The 18,220-nt window shown below is 29.7% G+C and overlaps 1 protein-coding gene across 3 annotated transcripts in view; it reads right to left on the bottom strand.

The window, feature by feature from the left end:
• The window catches only part of Fhos (Formin homology 2 domain containing), a 510,750-nt gene that overhangs the window by 138,942 nt on the left and 353,588 nt on the right, over positions 1-18,220 (bottom strand). For all 3 annotated transcript variants that reach the window (XM_075373283.1, XM_075373282.1, XM_075373284.1), the window contains exon 6: positions 2,519-2,577. In XM_075373283.1, coding sequence (XP_075229398.1) covers positions 2,519-2,577 — 59 coding nt within the window. The remainder of the gene's footprint in view (positions 1-2,518; positions 2,578-18,220) is intronic.

The following is an 18,220-nucleotide window of genomic DNA, read 5'->3' as shown; positions in this document are numbered from 1 at the left end:
ATATTTGTTTATGTTATTATTGAATTATTATTTATATAATTAATAATTATTAATAAATCAATATATTTAAATTAAAAAAAGAAAGTTAAAAGAAAAAAAAGAGATGAAGTCGGATTCGAACCTATGTGCGTACTCCTTGTAAGATCCAAATATTTCATTAAATAAAATTTGATTTGGCTATAACTCTGGAACCAATTAAAATAAGTACCACTTATGATACATCATTGAAAAGCTCAGGCTTATTACTGCAGTTAAGAAAATGTACAAAGTCCATTTTTTGTGATGTTGGGCTTTTTTGGAAATTTTTGGTCCAGTCGATTGCAATCAAAACGGGAGGTGCTCAACTCAACTAAATGGAAACTAATCATTAGATGGAAACTAGATGGTGAAACTAATCAAAATGGATTTAAGGATGATCAAAATGGATATTTCCGTTGAAATCTGAAAACCAAAATTTTTCGCAATCACAATACTTCCTAAGTTCGTACAAGAAAGTAAAAATATAAAAAAAAATAGTAGAAGTTATAAATGAAATAAAATTTTAGGTACTTTTCATTTTCATTTTAAAAAGAATGTGCACATGTAATTTTATACGTACGTACAGACGTCACCCCAAAACTAGTCAAAATGGATTCAGATATGGTCAAAATAGAGATTTCTGTTGAAATCTGAAAAGCGAAATTTTTCGCAATCACAATATACTTCCTTTACTTCGTGCAAGGAAATAAAAATTAAAAGGTCAAAAGGTCAGCCTCAAAATTTCTCGATAGTATTAGAGAGAATGAATAAATCTTGTAATCATACTGTTACAAGTAATAAAACATGAAATTATCACACAACTTTTAGACATTAATTCAATAGTTACGGCAATTCATTTCTTAGACCAGAAAGTCAAAAAAGTTAAAAACCTAACGTTACTTTTTAATTACTTTTGATTTTATCTCGTTTATAATTATATAACCTAATGATATAGTTATGCACGCACCAACAGGAAAGCAAAAGAAAGGCGTAACCACGTTGATACAAGTTAAAACTGTACTGATATAAAAAAATATATATATATTAATGTATAAGGCAGTAGTTTTCTTTTTTTTAACTTCCGGGACCACTGTTAGGTATTGCTTCAGAGGATGAGATAAACAACAATTTTTTTAGCGTGTGAAAATGTCATGCCTGACCGGGATTTGAACCCGGGACCTCCGGATGAAAGGCCGAGACGCTGTCACTCGCGCCACGGAGGTCGGAAAAAATCATTTTTATGGCATAGCTTAAAAATTTTAAAATACATTCTGTGTCTAACTTATCACCATGTATTTTGAACTATTAAAGTAAGAAACTACTATATCGAACGGCGAAGTTTTTACAAAAAAAAAAATATATATTTTCAAGGATTTCAGATAGATGGCTGAAAAAAGAGATGTTCAAAAATATTCAAAAAATGAAAATTCAGTAAAGTACTTATTTTCTCTCCCAACCATTAAAAAATTCACATCTGGTATTTTTGTCCGGACTTGAACACAAAAAGGATCTTTAGATTCTTATAAGAGTTGAAAGTTACATTGTGAATAATAAAAAGAATTCATATATACATATATACAATATTTTTTCACAATAATTTAGCTCAGATCACTCTCTCCCACACCCAATGTTAGCAATACATTGTATATAATTTCTTTTATATTTAAAACCCATAAATTCGAACTTAAAAAAAATTGAGATAAATATAATACAAAATAAGTTAACAAGGCCCTCATTCAAGTAAAATTTACAAAAAACAACGCTTAATATTAAAAAGTAAATATATTACTTAAAGGAGTTATTTTTAATATTTATTAATATATAAAATAATAAAGAACCAGATTTTAAACAGGCTTTAAATCAATCTTTATAACGTAGAAAAATAAAAATAATATAAATTCGTGTTTATAAATATAAAACTTGGAGAAAGTCTGACACAAAATATTAAATTCCCTTTGCGAGAACACACGCAAACTCATAAGAAAGAAATAAAGTTAAAAAGGAATTCATTAGTTATAAAAAAGTAATTAGATACGTATAAAGGAAAAAGGAAGATCTACAACTTTTATACAGGAAGCAGTTTACAATAAAGTGTTCAGTCCGTATATTTTTATTTTAAGGAAATTTAATAGAAAGCAAGGTTAAGGAAGGGTCAGATTGCTTACAAATTCACTAAAACAAAATAAATATAAAATTAAAAATGCGACCTACGTAGAAGTCATAAAAACAAATAAGCTAAACACTGTTACAGTAAAACGTTCGTGAAACTAACCTAGAATTCAGAAATTTAACACCACAATAATATAAAAGCGCAGTGACCATAAAACATTTGCGGTTAAAAAAAAATTTAACAAGTTAGTTTGGTGTAGCTTACAACGGATCAGTATGCAAAAATATTACCTGTTCGCGAAATAACAGTTTTCTGAATAAATGTTTTATATATATATAAAATATAAAATTTTACACAGGTAAAAAAAATAAATAAATATAATAAACTCACCTATAATTGTGTGGACACGAACAGATAGTTGTGTTCTCAAAACAATGGAATTTTTTCGGCTGAAATCAGAAAACAGAAAGTTATAAATTAGATTAAATTAAATTTTGTAACATGTATCGTTACAAAATTGGCCTGTATTGCATTTGTATTACACTTAAAAATGTGTGACGTATATAAACATCGCATTAACAAAGAACTAAATCTCTTTTAGTCAAATCCAGGGTGTGAAATTTTCCATCCTCAAAGCCCCACCTTCATAGTACTGTATTTAATCTTTTATTATTAATTCCCGTCAGATATTAGTTCAAAGGATCAGATAAATGATTTTTAGCGTGTATGAAAATGCCATGCCTGACCGGGATTTGAACCCGGGGACCTCCGAATGAAAGGCCGAGACCTTACCACTCCCTTCACGGAAGCGGCTCGTTAACTTGAGTTACCATTAATTAACAACCCGGAAAGGATTTTAATAACCGTCAATCCTGCATAAAAAAATTTTATTCGAGAAAATCTAACAAAAACAAACAGAAAGTTCTTTAAGTTAGTAAAAAATAATTCAAAAGAAAAAATATTTGAATAGGTTTTATATTTATTTGATAAAACAATTTTCCCATTATGAGAAATTTAAAACTTTAATTTTTAGCAATTAATTTATAATTATGTTAGTAATCAACAATTTTTTTTATTAGGTATAAAAAATTCTTAAAAATAAAAATGTTGAAAAACCAAGACAAAAAGTAAACAATTTTTTTAAATTCATCCTTTATTTTCGATTATTTAAATCCGGGCCAAATTTAGAAGTTTTATTTCAGCTAAACTTCAAAAAGTCGAAAATATAATAGTAGATTGTAAAATATATTTTTTTTAAAATTTTTGTGTGATTTCATTTATAAATCGTTTTTAATTTTCTTAATTTTTTTATTTCAGCGCAAAATTGAAAACAAAACCTATAATTCAATTTGGCTCTCAAAAATTTTAATGAAAAATTGGTTCAGGTTTACGTTTTGGTGAGCTTTTAAAGTTGTGTATTATTATTTTTTTAACCTTTAATATTTTCTTTCTTTAATTTTTATATTTAATATGAAAAGTCCCCCCCACACCAAAATAAACGACTGTACGTAAAAAGACGCCGTTTCTAATAAACATAAGATACGAAACTCTACAATACTGATTAAACAAAGGAAAGAAATTGAGTAAAACGGTGTTAATTAACTACTGCAGAGTCAATTAGTTTCTTAACAAATGGCTTCAGGCTATTTATCATAATTCGCTATAACTATCCATTATTAGTGGATGACAACAAAAAACAAATTTAAAAAAAAAAACTGAAATCATAAATAAAATCATGTTTACAAAATTTCCATTAATACTACCCTGAAAACCTATTTCGGGTCTACAGAAGTACAGAGTGTTCAAAAAGTGACGCAATCTTATGGAAGAATATTTTAATGCTGGTTTAATTGAGGAAAAATGGGTTATACAATGCAGCAGAGAATATTCATCGTTTCCGAAAAGCATTAGATGTGCCAGTTATGCCCAGACCCAGAATGCCTTCACAGAAAGGTTTGGTGGGTCAAAAAGTTCTCCATTGAGCGGCTGTACGACAAGTGACAGGAAATGTGACAGATGCAGCCAAAAGTGGTCGACCGAAAGTGCTAACACCAGAAAAGTTTATCTTCGTGTAAGCTGCATATTCTGTTAGTCCCAAGAAGTCTGTGCGACGCCTGTCTAGCCAGTCTGGTCTCTCGTCGGTAGTGCCCACACGGCATCGCGCAAGTATTTAAAGATGCATCCGTATAGAATTCGTGTATTGTATTGACAAGACATGGTTCCACCTTGATGGATACGTGAATGACAGAATTCACGCATTTGGGTATGGAAAATCCACATCTGCTGCATGAATCTCCCCTGCGCGGACAAAAAGTGGGTGTTTGGTGTGAAATTTCACGTAAGCGAATCTTAACGATATCGTTTCATGGCACAGTGAACAATGAGCGCTACATACGGATGGTGCAACAATTTGTGAACACTGCATTTGCAGACCGGCTAGATTATACGTGGTTTCAGCTGGACAACGCTATGACTTTCTTGGGTCAGTGTTTTCGTAGACAAGTAATTCCGAAGGGGTTGTGGCCCCCTCGGCCTCCTTATTTATCCCTTCCTGACTTTTTCTTGTGATGATACCTATGGATGCTGCTTACAAAACTCATCCTCACACCATTCCCGAATTGCAGAGCGAAATTGAAGGATGTGTCACCGCAATTCCTCAAGAAACGTTACAATATATGTTTAAGAGCATGCAACGTCGTATTAACTATGTGTATAGCATAATTGAGGCAATTTCAACAACCGTTGTAATTTACTCTTTTTCCAATAAGGTTGCGTCACTCTCTGAACGCTCTGTACTTTCTGTATGAAACAAAGAACCATGAAATCGATTCTTTTAATCTAAGACTTGAACATACTTAAAAAATAAAATTTAATTTTTTTTTAAGTTAGTTAAAAATCTCTGACATTAAAAATATAAATATTTGTAAGGTCTAAAACAAAACAAAAATAATTTAATAAAGCTCAAAAAAGATGCAAGTTGTCAATTTCAGGGATACGTAATTTTTGCATCCACATACTATCCCTACTCTCCATCAAATAGACCGATTTGTTCAATCCTTTTTTATTTATAAACTAGATCTCCAGTTGTCCCTCTCTAAGTTTATTTCCGATAACCTAAATTAAAATTTTATTAATTTAAAAATATTACATGATCTGTATAGGCTATTTTAAAGTAACTTAATTTTTTTGTCGTATTGGATTGTCATAGCTTAATGACATACAATCTCCCTTGTCATTATGACAAAGTATTTTATCTTTAAGTTAATTTTTAGTAAAATGAGCTCTAAATATAAAAAAAGTTTTAAAATCAAACTTTAAAACCTCTATTGACTTTACACTTTATATGAATATACATTAATAAAAAAAATTCCCGCATTGCAGACAACCTTAGCTCGTGCTTAACAGTAAACTCTACACGATATTTGTCAGCATTCCTTTTCTCTTATTTTCATCAAAATGAGGATTTGTCGTCTTTTGCGTTTCTACCGAACATTTTTAATCGATTTAACTATAATTTATTCGTAAAGAAAACTAAAATCCAAAAATAATTTTAAAAAACTAACTTCAAAAAGGGGCACTAAAATGAAAAAAAAAGTTATATATTTTCTTTTCTTGTCTAATTTCAACATTTTGAAGTGGGGCTAAATTAAGGATCATTAAGTTGCGGTTGTTTATTGTTGATCCTGAATTCAAAATTTAAAGATGAATTGAATTTTAATTTTATTTTCTTTACATTTTTTCTTTTTCTAATTTTTTTAAGTCTGTTTTATTTTATTTTATTTTATTAATCACATGAACTATTGCTTAGCAATGATACTAACATTTTTATTACCTTCCCAAGTGTTTTCAAAATAATTTTCTAACAAAATTTATTAGAAATAAATAAAATAATTATGATTAATTTGAACAATTTACAAAATTTTCATTATTTAATAAATCATTTTCAGTCAATTTGATTACTTTTTTTTATACTTCAGATGAACCATTTTATTCAAGTAAATAAAAAACTTACTTCAAAACATATATATAGAAATAATAATAAAAATTCTTATGTAACATTAATAGCTTAATACTTAACCACAATTAAACTTTCTCTTCAAAGTTTTAACGAGTCATCGAAATCCATGCTTTTGATAGTGAAGAAGATTACAAATACATATACAGCATACTGTACGAATTAAAAATCTCTTTTTTTTTTTAAAGAATTAGTTAAATTAACTAAACACAATATCTTTTATAACTGTAGAAAAAATTACATAGGAAACAAGACCTGGTTATTTTATTAATATTTTTCGTTAGTTTACTGAAAATGAAAATCTTATGTTACTGCATCAAAATTGTAATATTTCAAGAAAATATTTTTATTTTCAATGCTGAACAAAAAAAAAAATAAGCTTAATTGGAGATAATGGTAAATATAGTATTATAATCGACCCCTGTTTGTAATAATAATAATAATAATAATAATATCATTATTACACTATATAAAAAAAAATTAATAATTTTAAAAGGATGATGCAGTATTTCCTTTCTTGTAATTTAAAATTAAAAGGGAAGCCGTACATATTGGTATATAAACGTATATAACTGATGTAAATCGAAACCAAATTTTTCACCCTTAAGAGGAACAATAGTAATATATTATATTACTATCGTTTATCGTATCGTTTCGTATCATGTAAATTAAGAGATACGATCGATGGATCAAAAAACCAAGCAAAAAAAAACCATTTTGTGAATAAAGAATTTGTAGTTTGTAAGTTATACTTATGTAGTTAGTATATTATATATAAAATTTACCGAATTTAATAATATAAAGAAAACAGTATTAATAATAATAGTATAAATATACCCCAAACAATGTGTAAAAGTATCCGAACGTGTTCAACTTAAAAGAGACCCCATCACTTAGTTTAGTTTAAAAATAATAGTGTATTGGTAAACACACTTATATTATAATTTACAAAAGATGATGTGATGTCCATCAACCTGTAAGCACTGTCCACACGTTTGACCATGTTCCTGGCTACTCTTGTTAGCAGTACCTTGTCTACTTCCTGGATGGCATCGGTAATGGTTGTCTTCAGTTCCTAATGTGTGTGGAATGCTGCTATAAACAATTTGTTTTAAGTAACCATAAGTCTGGAGTAATCAGATCAGGGAACCTTGATGTTCACAATCCTTTTGAAATGATTCTTCCACCAAAAAAATCCTATAACATCTCCATAGTACAGTGACGAGCTGTATGGCAAGTGGCGCTGTCCTGTTGCTACCAGGAATCGTGCTCATCCTTTTTCAGTAAGGCTATGAACTGCTGGATAATTTCCTTGTAGGAAGCAGCATCCACATTTTTTTTCAAAAAAAAAGGTCCTATATTTGTCACCTTGAAACCGCACCCCATTCGCCTATTTTTTTGTGGATGTAGAAGATAATCAAAGAAAATGTGTGGGTTTTCAGTATCCCAGGTTAATAGATGACTATTAACATAGCCATCAAGGTGAACCCACGATTCATCTGTGAAAAACACTTGCTCTAAAATCCCAATGTTGTCTCTATTAAAGATTCTTTACTGACAGTAAAGAATAATGCTGAACATAATCAGCATTAGTTAGCTTATGTAAAATTTTCATTCAATATGGATAACATTTCAGCATCCCTCCACTAGTGTGGGCTAAACCCAATGAAATGTTCTTTTTCCTGCTTAGTCTTCGCAAAGATTTATGAGAACCTGTAACTGCCGCTTTAATATCCTGTACTACCTGCGTCGTTAAAACTGACCTGTGTCGAGCAAATTTCTGGTCTAACTGACTTCTGAATAACACTTTTCACTGGTGCTTCCTTTTCAAACTTCTCCCTGAACTTTCGCCGACACAAAACCTGAGATTTCCTCTCTAAATAAGTTTCCTTCACGAACACACGTTCTTTAACAGTTAACCGCGTTTTAACAAACAACACTATTACGTAACCTTCTTCAAAAGCCAATGCTAGACACAGACTAGCAATACTCAAATGTGCAAGCAATAAACAGTTCTCCACACACTACCTCCAATGACACCAAAAACCTCCACATTATTTTACCCATCTCACATCAATATATGCATTTTAACAAAAATATGCATATAGTGTAAACTATTGAGCCCACCGGATTGGTCTAGTGGTGAACTCGTCAACGCTAATCAGCTGATTTCGAAGTCTTAAGTAACGAAATCAGCTGATTTCGAGTACTAAGATTCAAATCCTAGTAAGGGCAGTTACTTTTATATGGATTTGAATATTAGATCGTGGATACTGTTGTTATTTGATCGTTGGGTTTCAATTAACCAAACATCTTAGGAATATGACTACACTTCATTTACATTCACACATAACATCCTCATTCATTCTCTGAAGTAATACCTTACGGTGGTTCTGGAAGCTAAACAGAAAAAGAAAGTATAAATTAATGAGTGATATGGTGTTTTTTAAGTCGAACATCCTGTACATTTAATGTAATTTTGGTCAAATTTCCTTAAACGTACCTTGGTTTTAAAAACAAATGATCGAACACACCTAAAAAATATAAAATCTATATATATACTAAACTGTTTAATAAAAAACTTTAAAATTTTATTTGACGAAGTATATAGTTTGAGTACACATACTTAGCAGTTTCCTAATTAGGAAACTTACTCTGAAGAAAGTAATGATGATAATTTGTTCTGAAAAGCCTTTGGAAAAACAAGTTCCATTAATATTAAAACTAAATCATTTACAATTTGTAATAATTTGATAGCTATAAAAAAAAGATAATATTCACTTGTAAAAAGAAAACAAAAAAAAACATAAAATGGATTTCGTAGCATAGAATGTAATGTTAATACCAGTGGTGAACATAATATGCGCGACATAAGCAGTTATGATCAATCAACAAATGCAATCAGTAATGATAGAGTGTGCGTGAGTGAGATTTAATAATCTTTCCGACTGAAAAATCTTGCCAAGATTTTCTATATTATTATTACTTAGGCAGATTAAATATTTATAATAAACTGTTTGTAATATCAATTTTTTTTTTTTATAATTCCAATACCCTCATATTTATTTGATACTATAATTTAAAAAATATAAAACAAATAATAACATAGAAGAATTTATTAAAATTTAAATAAAACTATTAAAATAATTACCTCATTTCATAGATTTTTAGAAAAAACAAAAATGATTCAATACAATTAACATTAGATTTAACAACCGTTTATAATATTTTTTTTTGTACCGTAACCATAAAAACCGATTAATTTTCTTCTTTTGTTAAAAATTTAATTTTAAGTGGAAAAAAATTGTTTATTTATATATTAGTGCATAAAAGCATATAGATGTAAGTGAAACAAAATACGCGTAGGCAGATTTCGTAAAATATTTTCATATCCTTAATGGAACAAGAAAGACGGATATACATTTATAATAAATTGTAATTTAATGACGTAATAAAAATCTTTAATCCTCGCAAAAAAAAGAAAATATTGAACACGATTTAAAACATACACATATATACACCTTGCGTCCATACAATATATTATACTACAAGTTTTTATTCGACCTTAAGTGCACTAAACGAAGGAAGATTGCAAATCTACGGCGGTAACATCATAAGAACCAGTTTTGTTCTCATTAGATCCAAGACGATCCACGAAATACTCCTCCCTCTCTTTCCTTTCTGTCTACAGTTTCCTCTCCCTGTCCCATTAATAGTCATGAGTGAGGGTCAACCAAATAAATAACCATCTTCCAACATACAACCAAATAAAACATCCTCGTCACAGTGTTACAGGACAGGACTGGTTCTCTTTCATCATATGTATACACACACAGACACACACACACACACAGAGTGTATCACAAAGTTCTCCTGGCGCATTCATAACCTATTCTACTCATGAAAATAATGAAAAAGGTTCATATAAACATATTTCCTAAAATGCTTGGTTTGCGAGTTGCGGCTAGTGAAAGATTTCGCTCGGATTTCAACTGGTGAAATGAGATGGTACTGAAATTTTTAGGACGTTAATTAAGGAACAAAATTAGTGATTTCTTATGGTTTTTGACCTAAAATATCGAATAGAATAGGTTTCAAAACGTTATTTGCAGTAGTTTTTGAGAAATCTGAAGTGAAAACCAATAAATTAGGATAAAAACTCATTTGACGTAGTACAATAACCTTGTTAAATGAGTAATAAATACATAAAAACAAAACTTGTAAAGAATTTAATTCTAAACAAAATGATGTAAGATAAGTTTGAAAAATAAAGAAAAGTTAGAAAAATTCAATTTTATTTAGAAACAGGTACACTAAACCAAAGTGCATTTTTTTAGCACCAGTTTAAAATAAATGTTCAAAAATGAGCCCACTATTTCAACACATTTCTTAGCACGCTTCTACACTGCTTTTGTTGCTCTTGTTTGTTCTTCAGGACTGTCCTTAAGATGCTCAACCGTATCCATAATGTGGACAATTAATTTATAAAGAGAACGTTTTTATTTTTTTTGAATACAATATTTTTCAAACATCCCTAGAAGCAAAAATCTAAACGTGATAGATCAGTCGTGGAATATGAACCATTTCTCAGGGAAATAATGATTTAAGTGAGTGAAAACTGAACAAGAGAAGTGGGGAGGCGCGTCAAGTGGTGGAAGTATACTTTGTGTGTCGGCGTTTGAGAAGCATCTTCAAGCAGGTGTGGCAATTCTTCCCAAACAAACTGCAAGTAGACCTCAGCATTTACCCGGCCAGGGAATATGAAAAAGTCCAAACAACTGACTGTGAAGAACGCCTCAACATACATTTACGCTAAATCGGTGTTGAAAATTGCCTTCAACCGTTTAATGAGGATTTACTTTTGTCCATGTATGTTCATTGCTTAAATTTTTGACGCCATCTCAAGTGAAATTTGTCTCGTCAGTAAATAAAACATATTTGTAGAGTTTTCGATTTGTATTTCACCATTTTCAGAATTCTAAGCGAAGCGGACCATCTCCTGAGTGAAGATATTGAACTGGCTGTTTATGATAAGGATAAAACTTGTTTTGTTTTAGTGTTTTCCAAACCATTGAATACGAAACCTCCGATCCGCTTAGAAAGACGTCAATTGCGCTGAACTGCACCGATAATAATTTCATCAATAACGGCGTCGTGATGGACAGATCATTCGTAACTGGTACGAATAATAGGTAGTGAACCTGTTTCCCGAAGATTGTAAAAAGTTGCGCTAATTGTTTTGGAATCTGGAATCTTGCGATTCAAAAAATGTATTTCATATTCTACTACAGCAGCTGTAGGATTACCATTACACATACCCAAAATGAATGCCATATCAGCGTATTCCTCTGTTATATGAGTAAATATGTATGACACTACTTTCATAAATTAACATCAGAAATATATATTAAATTAAAGATATATAAAATTTGTATACTTAACATCAGATCTTTGAAACTGGGTCTGCATTAGGCAATGGATGTTCATGAACATGACAAAACAGAAAGCTATGCTTTCAGCTAACAATAACATCAAAGTCATTTACGAACAAAGTGCGAGACAGCAGCACGAATTGGTTGCCTAATAATTTAAAACACAAGTTCTACTGTAGGCAATATTTTATCGTGAAAAAAAAACAGATGGTGAGAAAAAAAACATGATACAATTTTTTTTTTCCATTATGGACATCCATAACGTTATTATAAGATCTTGCATTGACTGATGGGTATCATCTATCTACACCTGATCACATAATTATTATTTTTTTAATATCGCATTGAGTCTAGTTGTGTGTGGTGTAGTAACACAGCAGCACGATTAGCGATTTTAATGAAATTTTTACAGTAAGATTCCTGGAGACAGAATGACATACACTTAATTTTTTATAGAAGTTTTTCCGCTTTAAAATCACGGTTCTACACCTGATCACATAATTATTATTTTTTTAATATCGCATTGAGTCTAGTTGTGTGTGGTGTAGTAACACAGCAGCACGATTAGCGATTTTAATGAAATTTTTACAGTAAGATTCCTAGAGACAGAATGACATACACTTAATTTTTTATAGAAGTTTTTCCGCTTTAAAATCACGGTTCTTTATTTCAAGGAGAAATTCAGTGTAAGAGTAAGTTTTCGTCGCTGAGCCATTACTGCGTTAGATTGACACATGTGGTCTCTCCAGTACTGATGTTACATCCTTTCCAGGCTGCCTTCCAGCTTCTCTCTTTTTCTGTTTAGCCTCTGGAACCACCGTAAGGTATTACTTTAGAGTATGAATAATGTAAACGAAGTGTAGTCTTGTACAGTCTCAATTCGACCAATCCTGAGATGTGTGGTTAATTGAGACCTAACCACCAAAGAACACCGGTATCTACAATCTAGTATTCAAATCCGTATAAAAGTAACTGCCTTTACTAGGATTTGAACCTTAGAACTCTCGACCTCGACAGCAGTTGATTTGTGATGATGACTACTTCGCCAGCCCAGTAGGCTTGCCTTCAGCATGGAAATATCTAGATATTTTACTATTTCATGTTTTAATTCATCTTTAAACCTATATTTTTTTCATATCGTTTTTCTATTACTGTATAGCATCGTGAATTTTCTTCACTAGAGTATTAAAAACTTTATCTTCTCTGTTTTCTACAAACTTATTTCTTATTAACTACCTCTCGGACACAGTAGTTAAAAAATATTTAAGAAATAGAAAGAACGTGGGAATAATACGTTGAAAATCTTCAGTCAGTGATGTCCAGGGTACCTAAAAAAGTAATTGCTATATTGCTTGACAATAGAGTATAATTATTTTTCGCACGCCCTAAAACTTCCATAATCGATTACGATGAAAATTTCCGTTTTTATTTGATTCTAATTTTACATTCTTTAATTCTTAATTTTACATTTGATTCTTCATTTACTACTCATTTTCAATTGTACAGCTCAATTTTTAAAAATTTAGTCCACAAGGAGAGAGATCTTGAAGATCTCTAAGGTATAAAACGCGATACCTTAGCACAGAATACAATTTCTTAATATTTAAAAAATGTATACTAGTTTAATAATTTAACTAAGAGCACAATTTTAATTATTTTCCTTTAAACGAAGAAATACATAAACCAAAATCTCTCCAACAAAAAAAGGATGGTGGGTTTGCTTGTTTGCTGTATGTGCCCGCATAAAGCTGGTGCGTTGGTTTGTTTGTTGCATGTGCTCACATTTTTATTTTGAACAACTGCATAATTAATATTTATAATTAATTATTAAAATTAAATCAAAGATTAACAATTCTTATTAATAAATTAATTATTTATATAATTATTATTCAAGTTTATTAATAAAAGAAAGGGACTATTAATTAATATTTAGCAGCAAAAAAGGGCTTTATTTAACGAATTATTTAAAAGTACGTTACAATAGATTGTGAGAAAGAAAGACTAAGAAAGAACAGGGAGCGAAAGAGCCGCCCTGCATACACGTAATCCGCTCTGCGCCAATAGCAGGAGAGTAAGGAGCAGCAGCTGGACCGGCAACTAACACAACCTCACATGAACGCACACAAGACTAAACGAAGAAGACAGCGTCCCCAATCCAACTCCCTGTTGTTAATATGGCTAGCGTTAAATATTTTATTTCTATTAAAAACTATTCTATATCTACTCACTCCTTAAGCCTATTTTAAATACAAAAACACCGAAATATTCAGAAAAATATTTTCTCCCACACTAATATTTCTTTTCTTTAATGAATATCTGTAGAATACTTAATATTCTCACAGACATGAGGATGCAAACGCGTTGAAGGTCCAGGGGGCTCTGCCCCCTGGCTTGACGGTCGGACGAGCGATACGAGTCCTGACCAGCTAATAAATAAATTGCACAAGATGGTAGAGTGTAAAAATTGTTTTTAATTTTATCATTAAGGAAAATTTAATTTTATTCAAAATTCTGGAAATGTTTAGCAAAATCGCTGCCAGCTTTATTATTATTTTATATTTTAAGCCCTTTTTCCGTTTTTTCTAGTAGAAAGGAATTTACAAAATTTATGTGGCACAATGCTCTTCCTGATATGTAGTTTATCAGAAGAAAATCACACTCATTTAAAATATCATCCCTGTCGTTCATAATTCAATATTTACATAGTGACACCATTAACTTAACGACGCTAATATCACTGAAATTAGTCAAATATTTTAATATTTATGCGTATCGGCGGCATATTATTGTTTACTTACGTCATTCACAGACTCTATGAGAAATCTTTCGGTAATACCGGAAAAATTAATATTAAAAATACATTATATACCAATTATATAATTAAAAATATATAAAATCAAAATTGATGAAAGGTGTAAGATAAGCAGTTAACGATATTAAATGAAATAAGAAAGAGAAATAGCGAGAATCAAGTCAATCAAACATAGTTGCAATTCGTCATACTGACTTGGATATCTTTGACCCATGACCGATGATACACACTAAACACCAATAGTGATCAGGCGTAACGTTAACGTGGGCTTTGACCCCTCCCTCTTATTCTTAAAAACCACAATCCTCACTAACCAAACCTACTTGTCTGTGAAATGCGGGTTTACAGTCTCATTGGGTAATGAAGTTAGAAAAAAAAAGAAAAAAAAGATGTATATATATATATATATATATATATATATATATATATATATATATATATACGCATAAATGATGAAACATGAATGACAATACACAAACAAAGATACGTTACAACCGGTTATTTATCATTCTTAAGAAGAATATACCATTAAATTTATTATAAATTTAAAGTATAAAGAATAAAAACAATAGGTTAAAATTTTATTGGATTATTTAAAATGCTAATTAATGATAAAATTTCTTCTTTAAACCCGATGTAATACGTAGTTATATTCCTAGAATTATTATTTGGCATTAAAATTACAACCAGTTCATAAAAGAGTTATTTGATATAAACATAGTTGTAAAATATAAATTACAAATGATTTCGTGGAAAAGATATAAAATAATTTAAAAATAAAATAAAGGTTTCTGTTTTTAAAAAAAAGTATGAGTGTATATATATATACATACGTAACATTCAGAACATTGATGAGGCTTAAGGATCACGTACCTCATTAGAGGAAATTTATAAAAATTTGACACGTATCTAATTAAAAGTTTCCAAATCCATCCATATAAGACACTTTACAGTTTGCAGGTGTTAATAAAGCCTGTAAAGTATTCAATTTTTTGTACGTATTTCAGAGTCATTTTTGAATACATACAGCTTTAGTAATTTTATTTTTAATATAAAAATATAAGAAGAAAAGATATTTTTTATCTTACTATTTATATTATTTTATTTTCGCTCTACGAAGATAATTTTTCTTTTAATAAATCAAAAAAATTAAACTTCTAGTATAAGAGTTGAAAAAAAATCAAACAATGAAAAGATGTTTTAGAGACCTTTAGCGAATAGTTAAAACTAGCTCATCCTGTTGTTATGGTCGCTAAAATTTACGAATTATACCGCTGAGACGAAAAAACTCTTAAACTAACAGTCAGTTACCCCTTGAAGTGTTCATTCACCATCACTGTACTGAAAATATTTCTAATATTTTAATTAAAATAATATCTTACCAATTTTCTGAGTTTACAATGCTAGATATATAGGTATACATATGGTATTAGATTGCATACTTAAATACCACGATTTAAAATTCGGCTGAACTTTTATTAAACCTTTAACTATGATAATTGGCCTTATACGAGGGACTCGCGTGAAGTCGTTTCCACCAATATTGTATATCACATTAAAAATAACAATTTTTTTATTATCTAAAAAGCAGTATGAAAAGGTAGTACGTAATTTTTTCCATGAACGTAGGTATACTTTTACATATAAACATGATTTGTAAAATGAACTTCACTCAAATTAGTTGACGGTTTTCAAAATAAATATGAATTAAATTATAATATAAATTATACCTTCTTTTTACTTTCCCGTCTAGCGCTATAACACAGCTATAGTTGTAGAAAGGAAAGTATTGTAGTCGATTCAATTTGGGCATACGCGGTTTTACCGGATCTTGACTTTTGACACCTAAGGAACCCCGAAAAAAAAATTTTCTGGATATTATTTTAAAGAATACAGAATGTTTACAAACAACGAATATATGTTAAAACATTTCACTATGATTTTAAAAATATTGCCTAATTTTTCAAATTGTTCCAATAACAAAGGATATTAAATTAAAATAAAATAAATGTACACCAGCAATCGTTAAAATGCGATATAAAAAATTATAAAACATAAAATCTTGACCGATGATGGAAACGATCAAAAATGTTATTTATGAAAAAAACTCTCACAAGTGACGGAATTCTAGGTAAAAAAATCATTTTTAAAACAGAAGTGAGTGCAGACCCCACAAAAAAATTATAATGTAAAAATGATACTTTCAAATCAACAAAAAAAAATTTATAGTAATCAAAACAGGAATAGATTTTTATAGTAATACATTATTGAGATATTTGGAGATTTAATATATCTTCGGGTTAATTTATATTATTTACATTACTCACTAAAGGAACATAAAAAATCTGTTTCGTTACATTATTATTCATTTTATGAGCTGAAGAGAGAAATTTCCTTTATTTTCTCATAACCTTTAACCAATCGCCAATTTTGTTACATCTTCTATCACTATATCGTATTTTTTATAATATTCTTTCCCTTTAATACATATTATAACAACTTTCTAATACATCCATTGTTTTCATACATCCAAAATTAATATAAATTTCTTCTTTTTTTTTAACTTTTCCTAATTCTCCATACTTATAAATTTCCCATATTTACCATTCATTCTTTCCAAAATTTCATTTCCACTACCTAAATTATTTGATATTTTTTTATACCAATTAATCAGATGCTTTTATCTATAAAAACAAACAATATAAAGTTTGATTTTAATAATTTTAATACAATGCAAAAATAATTCCTTAAAATATTTCATAAAATAAAGGGATAAAAATAGACAAGTCAAACTGGATCAAAGGTACATGTATTTTCATTTTAGATGAGAAACTTAACTGAATTTCAGTAATGAACTTTTGATAATAATAGAATCTCTTTAAGTATACTCGTAGATACAGTTATTCCTTTAAATAAAAGAGGAAAAAAGTTTAGAACAGAAAATGATTCAAAGGAAAAAGTAGAGTTGCAACAACATTTCACTTCCTAACTTATGTGCAATAATTAAAATAAAAATTGAGAACCAATAATGTACAATTATACGAATACTAATTAGCGGCTGATAACATGTTCAAATATAAAATACAAATATATAACTTATTAAACCTTACTTTTACTTTCCTGTCTAGCGCTATAACAGAGCTATAGCTGTAAAAGCGAAAGTATTGTGGTCGATTCAATTTGGGCATATGCGGTTTTACCGGATCTTGACTTTTTGACACCTAAGAAACCCAAAAAACCGGATGAAAATTTTCTGGATGTTCGTATGTACGTGTGTGTGTTCGGTGCCGCACTCTAACTCACTTTATATCTCCAGAACTACTCAACCGATTCTAAGCAAATTTTCTAGCACCCCCAACATTTTTAAACTTACCATCTGTTAAAAATAATAATTGCAATTGCTGTTTTTAAGATGCGCTCTTAAAAACAGCAATTGCAATTATTGTTTTTAAACGTGGCATATCCTATTTCTGAGTTGAAAGTTACATTTTAAATGAGAGCAATTAAAACGCACATTTAGTCATATTTGGAAGTAGTTTTATTAAAATTGCAGTATTTATTCAATATAACAGTACAATAGTTAAAACAAAACTTTAATTGAAAAATTACACTTACATTAATGTGATAAACTTTAACGAGTTTAACACTACCGAGTTTAACTACTACGAGTTTTCCACTACTTAGTGGAAATGAGTTAAACTTTAACGAGTAATATCAGGCTCGAATTTACTTAAAACAGCCGCCGCGTTCAGTAACATGTAGCCGATTTTTCTTTTTGTTAGCAATGCTACTACAGCACTAAATCCACGTTCAGACAAATACGACAAATGATA

Source organism: Lycorma delicatula, chromosome 8 (genome assembly GCF_047948215.1).
Source record: "Lycorma delicatula isolate Av1 chromosome 8, ASM4794821v1, whole genome shotgun sequence".
Classification (NCBI taxonomy): Eukaryota; Metazoa; Arthropoda; class Insecta; order Hemiptera; family Fulgoridae; genus Lycorma; species Lycorma delicatula.
The sequence above is the reverse complement of the archived record's forward strand: the minus strand, read 5'-3'. Positions and strand labels throughout refer to the sequence as shown.